This window comes from Maniola hyperantus, chromosome 19 (assembly GCF_902806685.2).
Source record: "Maniola hyperantus chromosome 19, iAphHyp1.2, whole genome shotgun sequence".
Lineage (NCBI taxonomy): Eukaryota > Metazoa > Arthropoda > Insecta > Lepidoptera > Nymphalidae > Maniola > Maniola hyperantus.
Window position 1 is genome coordinate 235,817 of NC_048554.1, and position 10,493 is coordinate 246,309.

Consider the following 10,493-nt stretch of genomic DNA (forward strand, 5'->3'; position numbering starts at 1 on the left):
TAGCAGATACTCACTAAAGTTCAAGGGTTACTTAAATTCAAATTAAAGTTCTTATAATTGACGTATTCCGTAATGATATATTAATTATGTCTTGCTGAATTCGGTACGTAGTAGCTAGAAGTTGTATAGACCCTTTAAAGTAGATCTAAAATGACATGCTGATTGTAAATGCTAAATATCGGTTCATGTTAATGTACATCTTCGCAGTCACTCATTGTATTACGTTGATGTTTGGTGGAAACAGCACAGTAAAGAGCAAATTCTTAAATACTATTTCAAGTAACATCTATTCCAATAGACTATATAAGCAGTTCGCGCACGAAGGCTTGCTTACTTCACTCGCTAGGTATTAATGTATGGATCGCTGATATGTTATTAAAGCGTATAAGTACACCAATGTATCACGAAATAATTTCCTACATCTTTGTCATTCATTTGTTACACACTGACACGAGACAAGCAACGGTGACCGATGCGGCAATTCACGGCTCAGCATGACGCTGGGTTGGTGCAGCGTTTGGTGCTGTTTGTCCTCAATCACCGTGTTCAAGTTAACCATATTATCATAAGAGGACGAGGGTCTCTGGCATCGTTCGTCCTTACGCGCTCAAGAATGTACAAGAATGGAAGTTTCCAGAAATCAGATTTTATTGTATGTTACATCAATTAAGTCTATAGTGCCATGAAGGACTCGTTGCTTGCGAGACAATAAAATGGGGCAACAAAACGCCGTCTGTTGCGCTCTCTATCGCACTTACGGGGCTTATGGTAGACACAGTTATGCATGCATCTGCCCCTAGTGCAAGGATGATATGGGGCATCACAGGTAACGAGTTTATAATAATACAATAATACCTTGGCTAACATCATTGTGACTTATTTTGTTATATTAATAATAGTATTTGTTGTGCTACAATCGAGATACAGTCAGAGGCAGTCGTCTCAGTTATTTGAAAATATAGGATTACATTTTACACATTGTAGATCTCATAGTGATCTGTACTGTGTGTATCATTATCAATTAGTGGATTCATGTTTCTTTAAATTTCTGGAATAATATGATTATTGGGGTCTCCTTAGAATACATTGTGGTTTGTTTCGATCTTAGTACTTATTAATAATAACAACTACATTTAACCATATTATTTATCTTGACTTCGTAGACATAGGTTCAATATTCAATAACTCAATTTGATAGGTAATTATCTTTTATTGTTATTCAAGTAGAGTACAAAATATGGTCACATAATATCTGTGCCGACATCTCTGCCTTTCTGGTCTGCAAAATTATTTTACAATCATTATTCATATACTTACCGATATTGCTTAGTATAATACTACATATATGCAATTAAAGATTGGCATATTGTTTTCTTATTATTTGTTTTACCTTACATACTTATATTGTAATATATATATATATATTTTTTTTATTTTTTTTTTTTTCAACGGTGTCAATCAGTAGGTACCACTTGAGAATAATTAAATGTCAATTCACGATAATCAAATTGGTAATGCATGAAACACTACAAAGACATTATAATCAAGGTCAACTCATATCAAATATTCATCAATTGTATGAGAACATTGGATTATAAGATATTCTTTTAATTTATTTTTAAGTTTAAAGAAATTATGAAGTCTACAGAAGTAGTTAGGTTCATTAGTATATTGTAAAACTTTGTGATTAATTTTGTATAAAGTGTTAGTAATGGTCAATGGGATCCAACAACTCTTACCATATCTCTTAAAATGTATATACTAGTGAAAATATTGTAATTTGTGTTGCATTAGAGCATTATGTAGGATTAGAATTCATGTCATTACAGTGGTAAGAAGGAAAGGGCAAACAAACTTACTTTAATTGAAAACTGATAGTGACATTGTTTAAAATCATAGAGTACTTAGCACTCAGAATTCAAGTTGGTGATAATTCACTATCCTTCTTTTCTTTCCTCGTTGTTGTTTTGTTTAAGGTTGATTATATTTTATTCGCTTTAAATGCAAATTACCAAAGATGTTTTATAATTCTCATAATTAGTATTGCCACATTTGCCATGCAAATATTTATTCACGTATTACTAAATACAAATACAAACTTGAAGAATATGTAGTTCATAATAATATTTAAAAATAAAATTATTGATTTCACTATAATTTCCTTGTATTAAGTATTAACATAAATTGTGTTGATTTCAATATTTGATTATACTATTGTGAATTGGTTGTATACGTATATCACTAACAATAACTAGATCATACAATTTTCTTAATATCAAGCTTAAATCAGAATGACTTATAGTATTTACTATTTACTTATCTCAGTGTGATTTGTTGTGTATTTATAAGAATTAGACTTAAAGATGTTGATTGCAATGTACATAATGATTATTGATACCAGTATTTTGTAGGTCTCATTGGCACTTGTTTTGTGCACTTGTTAAATCTAACAATGTTAGCTTTGATCTGTTAGAGGAATTATTATACTAATCATATTAATTATAATATAGGACTGTTAAGGTATTCTATGTTGCTCCTATTGAGTTATGGGTATGAGGGCATTACCCTCGGTTGGAAGGCCGAGTGGTCAGATATGAGGACATATCTGGAGCAGGATGGACGACTGTAGGCAACACAGAAAACCTGCCATCTGTCACCCGTGAGTGGAGGTGTGACAGTGGTAGCGGCGTCGGACGGACGCAGCGAGAGAAAAAAGATGGACGATATAAAAGTAATTAAGCGAGATATAAGTACTAGGTGATTAATTAAGCTAGATATAAACTAAGTGGATGTTACAAGTGTACCTGAATATAAGACTGTGGACATCGGAACTGCGTTTGATTCATATTAGGGTCATCCCAAGACTAATAAACCCGGATTGGAGGTTAAGTTGTTTATAGTATTAAGTTTTTTTTATTCAGATACAAATTAGCCCTTAACTGCAGTCTCACCTGGTAGTAAGTGAGGATGCAGTCTAAGATGGAAGCGGCTAACCTGGAAGGGTTACAGTCGTTTTTATTACCTAAACCCTTTGGTTTCTACATGGCATCTTACCGAAACGCTAATAGCTTGACGGCACGGTTTTGCCGGTAGGGTGATAACTAGCCACGGCCAAAGCCTTCCACCAGACCAGACCAGAGTTTTAGAAACTATAAAATTCCAAACCCTCGCTGGGAATCGAACCTAGGACCTCCGACTAATAAGACCACAGTGCTTACAACTGCACCCCACAAAGATCTTTCATACCCGCATCTGTAGCAGTTGAAGATGAAAAGTAAACTTACTGTTGTAACTGACCCATCCCACGACAATGATCGCGATGTCATTGTTGAGGGTGTGCTCAGCATAGTTGGCGTGCATCTGCACGTTGGTGCTGGTGACGCGGTGGCCGCCGCTGAAGAGGCGCAGCGAGCCCAGCACCACGGTCACCTGGCGGCCCTGGCTCTGGCCGTGTCTCCAGCAGTGGGCGGCCGTCAGCAGCCGGGTGTTGGTGAGGAGAGACGAACCGCACACTGATTCTCTGCCGTTGGTGAGGCCGACGATGAGGCCACCCTAATGGTACGAGATCCGGTATATTATAGTCCGCGACAGGTTGAGATGGCAGTCGGGGTATGAGGCGGGGGACGCGCCGCGTACCGCCCGCACTGGGTTAGTGCGGAGGCTGTGCGGGTGTGCGTGGCTTTCCCTCCCCAATTGATATTTCGACCCGTCGCGTACTATAGAAATATGTACTACCCTGATCTGTGATTTAATAGTGATTGAGAATATATAATGCCAGATTATGTACAGATTGATACATCGCAAATAGGTTGCCAACATAAATCAGGTACCGATGATGTTAAACAATAAAAAAGTTCGATCAACTGCCCTGATTAGTTATTTATGAAAGTTGATCATCAGCTGAAAGATTATTCCCCAACGAGTTGAAAAAATAAAGGTTGCCTACTTTCTCCTCTGCGCAACTATGGGGTTGCCAGACGTATAAACAGATAAGTAAGTGTCATCTGTTATTTAATCGAATTTTATATCAAACTAGCTTATGCTCACGACATCGTCCGCGTGGACTACACAAATTTCAAACCCCTATTTCACTCCCTTAGAGGTTGAATTTTCAAAAATCCTTTCTTAGCGGATTCCTACGTCATAATAGCTATCTGAATGCCAAATTTCAGCCCGATCCCTCCAGTAGTTTCAGCTGTGCGTTGATAGATCAGTCCGTCAGTCAATCCTTTTATATATTTAAGAAAAAGAAAAAAGAAGAAGAAGATGATGATGAAAGATTATTTTATTCCCAATCCAACCGTATTAGTTTGCCGATGTTTTGAACTTGCTAATACGAAGAAGAATAACAAACTTACCAAGTGTGGATGTTGTCCAAGATTGGAACCGGATCCGCCTACAATCCTGGCGCCATCGAAGTCCATCGACTGCTCAGCCTTCTTGATACGTGCTGCTTCAGCAATGCCGAACTCTTCGTGGTAATCCTTCCAGATCCCCTCGTACTCCGCTGCAGCAGCCACCACCAACGCAACGACAATCAGAAGCACTTTCATTTTGACAGTTTGTGTTCATGTAACCAGAACCATGGGTTATATACTAAGTAACTAGTATCTTATCACATAATCCGTTCTAATCATCGATATACGTCTTACCAATTAATCTTAATCCCGTAAATTTCGGTTTTTCCGTCGTGTTATTTTAATTAATACCCATTTTAAACCGACTTCAAAAAAAGGAGGAGGTTCTCAATTCGTCGGAATCTTTTTTTTTATTTTTTATTTTTTTATTTTTTATGTATGTTCCCCGATTACTCGAAAACGCCTGGACCGATTTTGAAAATTCTTTTTTTGTTTGAAAGGGTATACTTCAAAGTTGGTCCCATTTCAATTTGGTGAAGATCTGATGCACATCTTCGAAGATAGGTACTGGAACTCCTCAACGGATAAGAGTAAATTGCTCGCGATCAGTGTAATAGCTTAGTAAACAGTAGATTTTTAACCAGTCATAGCATAATTCCACGGGGCCACCAAAAATTGTGAAATAAAAATTTTTTACAAAAAAAATAAAAACCGACTTCGTTACACAAACACTAAAAATTGAAAAATAATTTAATTTATTACCGATTATATTATGTATACAAGAGTTAATATAGTTCCATAATAATATTTTTTGGGGTCGGTGCCAATGAGGTGCCATTGTGGAGTCCCTTAAAAATATGAAGTCTAGACGATTCGCGCAGCTAAAGCTAATTGGCACCGGCACCAAAAAGTATTATTATGGAACTATATTAACTCTTGTATACATAATATAATCGGTAATAAATTAAGTTATTTTTCAATTTTTAGTGTTTGTGTAACGAAGTCGGTTTTTATTTTTTTTGTAATTTTTTTTATGTAATATGATTAATGATAATGGTCACTAATGAATTATGTAATGGTTCTTGTACAAATACTATAGTTATTAAATTCACTTTAACGTTGATCATGATGTCAACTTTAAATTAAAAATCAGAGTCAAAGTTAGTTATCTAGTTCTCTCTGTCATAGCGCAATGCTGTAGGATATAAGACAATTCGGAGAGTCTGCCGAAGAAGTTTTCAACCTGGTTCCTTCCACCTTTCTACTATCGTACCGCAAGGCATCGCCAAGGTTTGCACCCGTACGTAGTTGAAATTCCACGGATACGTACGAAGCGATTTGCCTCCTCATTTCTGATTCGAACCGCTAACATTTGGAACACCCTTCCAGCACTGTTTTCCCCTCCAATTGTAATATGGGAACCTTCAAGTCGAGAGTGAATAGGCATCTTCTTGGCAAGCGTGCTCCATCTTAGGCTGCATCATCACTTGCCACGGTCTGATTGCAGCCAAGCGCTAGCCTATAAATTAAAAAAAAAGGTAAGTTTGAAATGAAACAGTGAAATGTAAGGGAATCTTGTATTTATTTAAAAAATCTTTGTTAACATAAAAACCTTAATTTGTCATGTATTTATTGTAATCACGATGTTCATAAAAATCGCCTTCTTTTTGGCGCATGCTTTATTTGAAATCGTTAACAATCCTCTGTTTTAAAAGTTGTATTCTGTTCTGTTCCAATCTGACTAGAAGTAGAACAAGAAGGAGCAGCCATAGACATATTTACAGCTATACTTGGCGGATAATCATAATGACCAAGTCTGGCTTCATACAGTAAGTTATTAATGCGATTCTGTACTGTCACTTTGGCGTATTCAGTTTTTAGCTGTTTAAGATTTTGCGCTACCATCTCTCCAAAAACATCGCATTCGTCGCGTTGTAAGATAAAATTTCTTGATTGAAATATTGATTCTAATGTTTGAAGCACACTTTTTGAATCAAATTTTTCTTGATTTCCAACTGCATGTTTTTGTATTAATCTTGGTGGTTTTAACACAGGGTCTGTGTTTGGTACGGCCTGTGGTTTTTCTTCTTCTGTTTTAACCTCCATGTCAACCTCACATAACATAGCTGGCGTCTCCTCTTCTTCTGTATGAAGAGCTTCACAGATGTGGCCATGGATATCTGATAAGGTTTCTGTATCGCCCGTATCACTGTTCTGGAAATAATACACAAGTGCAAGTATAATTTTGTTTTATTTAATGATCCGCATCATTCTCCAAGGTTGGGTAAAGGGTGGATAGGACGTCATCAAGTAATCAATATGGTTTTACTGTCATAATTACTTTAATCGAAAACAAAATTAGATAAGATTAGTTATTATTTAATTACTTTTACGTAAATAAACACGATCACGATGTAAGTGGCAAAGAAAGTCTGAATGTCTGAATGTCTGAATGTCTGTAAAGCTCCTGACAGAGTCCTGCAGCATGAACCACTTCACTATTGCAAGGTTTCCGACATACGGAAGAATATAACTCTATACATGCTCAAACAACCAAAAAGTTTTAGAAGTAGGTACACAGACATTTTCGAATTTCAAAAATTCAAAAATTCTGTCCTTATTCCCTCTCTAAATGATGTATTAAAGGCGTGCCAGCTTTCTAGTTCCAAGGGGAAAGGCTATGGGCTGATGAGTAAGTCAGTGAGTAAATCAGGACCTTTTTATTGTATGCGTGTTCTATCGCCTTATAATGGGGAGTGCTCTGAAGAGCTTTTTGACCTCATTCCACCATCATTTTTCTACAACCGCACCGCGCGCCACCGTTAGGAATTTCACCCTCACCACCTGGGTGTCTGGTGCACTTCGACCGTCCGCTGCGCCATATCCTTCTTTCCACTCACATGCAAACTGTGGAACCAACTCCCATCGGCGGTGTTCCCAATAGATTACAACATGAGGTTATTCAAGGGGCGGACCAACAGATTCCTAAAAGGCCGGCATCGCATCGGCGGTTCCTCTGGTGCCACAAATGTTCATGGGCGGCGGTAATCACTAAACATCAGGTGACCCGCCTACTCGTTTGCTCGCTATCTCTATTTAAAAAAAAAATGGGAAAACTAGCTTATTCCCGCAATTTCGTCCGCGTGGACTACACAAATTTTAATCCCCTGGGCGCCGATTCTCTTGTCTTTCTCTAAACTAAATTTAGACTATCTGCATTTTTTCTTTTTAATATTGCTAAAAAGGGACAGAACAAATTTTACATTAAAAGACTCTAAATTTTAGTGCACGCTACAAATTTAAACAATATGCTCGCGACTGGCAGGTAAAGTCACGAGGTTTGACAGCTCTAAATTAAATTTTAAACTGTCAAACTGTGTCTGTCCTTTTCTAAATGCATTAGTAAGAAGAGGATGCGAATACTCTAAAATTTAGATGTGCACAGAATTATTTTACCCCTTATGAGTTGAATTTTTAAAAATCCTTTCTTAGCGGACGTTTACGTATAGGTAGGTAGGTATTTGCTTGCCAAATTTCAGCCCGATCTGTCCAGTAGTTTGAGCTGTGCGTTGATAGATCAGTCAGTCAGTCAGTCAACCAGCTTTAGATAGAAAAGAAAGTAGGCTCACCTGGTACACCCAGGTCTCACTTCTCCGCCGATTTTCGTCGTGCATAAAACTCATAGCGTGATATCCGAACCATTTCGCTATAAAGTTGCCGCCGACGCCCGACTTTTTGAACTTCTTGTAGTACCTCCTTTCCCTCTGATACTGGGAGATTATATTCTTAATTTTCCTGTCAATTTCCGTCGTGTTCGTTTGGAAAACTTCCGCCATTTCCTTATAGGCGTTGTGTTTTTTAATTTTACTTTTGTAGTAGATGTTACATTTGTCCCATAGGTTTGGGTATTTTTTGAAATATTCTATTAGGGATAAGACTTCTTCGCAGGTCCAACTGCGTTTTTCTTCCATCGCTTTTAGGGTCCCGTACCAAAATGAAAAAGCAACCTTTCGTCCGTCTGCTATTTTTGGTTTTCAGTTTGATTCAATCACGCCAAAAAGCAATGATGTCTCAAAATTGAAACTCGCTTGCTTTACAAAGTGTCTATTTCCTCTTATTTAAGGTAAGTTGTGGGCTCTTCTCAGACCTGGGCACGTTTGGAACCCTCGTAGATTTAGTTTTAAGTACGTATTAATTGTCACCACTATATCATATCATCAAATAAAAAAAATTAACAATCAGGAAGTGTTTTTTTACCAATTCTGAATAAATAATTTCAGTTTGAGTTTGAGTTTGATATCTCAGCGATTTTTATCAGACACGTAGACAAAAAGTTTGGTGTGAGTCGGCGTCTCGGTTTTGTGATGACGTGCTCCGACACTGGAGTTTAAAACTCGACTGTGGCTCGAGTGCTCAGTGTGCGGACAGTTTCAAAACAAAATGGCAACCGAGGTCGCTCGCTTCGAGTTCGTAAACTTGTCGATCGATACTGGTTTGTGTTCTGTTTTCAGCAGACAACAAACAACAGACAACGCTTCACGATGTTATATTACAAACTAGCTTTTACCCGCGACTTCGTCCGCATGAACTATGTACTAACACAAATTTCACAAAAGAAGCCCTATTTCAAAGTCAACCCCTATTTTACCCGGGTTGAATTTTTAAAAATCCTTTCCTAGCGAACGTCTGGACGTCATAATAATTAACTGCTTGCCAAACAGCCCGATCCGTCCAGTAATTTGAGTCAGTGAAACAGTCAGTCAGTCAGATTTTCCTCCTACATAACATACCTAGATGTGGTGTTCTAGAACAAAATCGCAGCGTTCTAGAGACGAAATGCATGAGCCGATTTTAATTATACTTGTACCAATAGACTAATATGCCTTTAAAATTACCTTGTAATGAAGGTAATTTTATTTAGGTACTTACCTAAGTGTTATGACAATTGTCAGTCAGTAATTATAGGAATTAAGATAACAATATTATTAATTTTATGTTAATCAGTTCGATTTTATTGAAGGACTAGCTTATGCTCGCGACTTCGTCCGCGTGGACTACACAAATTTCTAACCCCTATTTCACCCCCTTAGGGGTTGTATTTTCAAAAATCCTTCACTTAGCGGATGCTTACGTCTTTTTAATCAGACAACATATTATAAGTCGCATAGATGGTATAAGTTGCTATTGCGCTGGAACCATGTCTCATTAACATCGAAATGACGTCATTTTGACGTCAGCCGAAATAAAAATATACCATCAGCTCGAAACTTTAGTCTAGTGCTGACGTCACTAAAATGGCGGCCACGCGTATTAGCAATTTGTGGGACTTATATGACGTCATAGTGGGTGCTAGTAGGTACGTTTATGTCTTAGTTTAATAAACTTTATGTTGTTGTTTGTCGCAATGAAAAATAAAAGAAGGGGGTTATTCTAAGAGAAGGGGTTACTTATTTATGTAAATGCGGAAAAGAAGCTTTTTTCCAAACAATATCAACTTCCCCATGCTTTAGAAACGCGATGCCATAAAATCGACAGAGATCGTAAAGATAGCTTGCCGAAATCCGCTCCTTACAGCCCTGACTTGAGACTTCATAAACCGGAGCCAAATTTCCCCACATGAGCAAAATACTAGGACTTCATGAATTTCATCAAGCATCCGTCCCTTTCACACTCACACATCACCTGTCTCCCTCCCACTCAATCTCCATTATGACGATAAAGTGACATTGAGCGTAAGATTGGTGGCAAAGTATACCCTTGTTTTAAACTGTTGAGAAAACACTTGCCAAGCGAAATTCAACCCTATTTATAAGTTGTTAAGAGTTAGTCATAATTTACTGAAGTGTAAAAATATAAGTTGGCGGGGTATCAAGGAAGTGTTTCCTTGGGAGAGCGCGCCGCTATCTCCGAGGGCTGCTACAGGGATATTTGCGCACGAGGGCTGTATCTACCCTATTATCGTTATCTGTTGGCAGACTCCGTGTTGTGTCGAGGTAAATTGTCAAAGCTCTACTTTGCAAAAAATTGGTGTAAAAATGCAAATCTGTCAAAGGTTTCAACGAAGGGTCCGCTTATTCTAAGCTTTTTGCGACTATTTTTTTACATGAACCATCAAAATGGCGTCCGCAAGTGGTT

At 37.7% G+C, this 10,493-nt stretch overlaps 2 protein-coding genes across 2 annotated transcripts in view; both read right to left on the bottom strand.

The window, feature by feature from the left end:
- LOC117991308 (collagenase-like) overlaps positions 1–4,553 on the bottom strand; it is an 8,789-nt gene extending 4,236 nt beyond the window's left edge. Inside the window, exons 1-2 of the mRNA XM_034978873.2 lie at positions 4,359–4,553; positions 3,285–3,552 (exon numbers count right to left, since the gene is read on the bottom strand). Coding sequence (XP_034834764.1) covers positions 3,285–3,552; positions 4,359–4,553 — 463 coding nt within the window. The remainder of the gene's footprint in view (positions 1–3,284; positions 3,553–4,358) is intronic.
- A 1,385-nt stretch (positions 4,554–5,938) lies between these two features.
- LOC138403657 (uncharacterized) lies at positions 5,939–8,486 on the bottom strand. The gene is made up of 2 exons (XM_069505015.1): positions 7,988–8,486; positions 5,939–6,572 (listed from the first exon to the last, which is right to left on the bottom strand). The coding sequence occupies exons 1-2, from the start codon at positions 8,327–8,329 to the stop codon at positions 6,051–6,053; spliced, it is 864 nt and encodes a 287-aa protein (XP_069361116.1). The 5' UTR covers positions 8,330–8,486; the 3' UTR covers positions 5,939–6,050.
- Positions 8,487–10,493: the final 2,007 nt, after the last annotated feature.

What these genes read in the sequence shown, in the direction of transcription:
- LOC138403657 (XM_069505015.1), bottom strand. Translation starts at nt 8,329, where the DNA reads ATGGAAGAAAAACGCAGTTGGACCTGCGAAGAAGTCTTATCCCTAATA. An exon ending in GTGAGACCTGGGTGTACCAG is followed by an intron (nt 6,573 to 7,987) that starts GTGAGCCTACTT and finishes TATTATTTCCAG; the next exon opens with AACAGTGATACGGGCGATAC.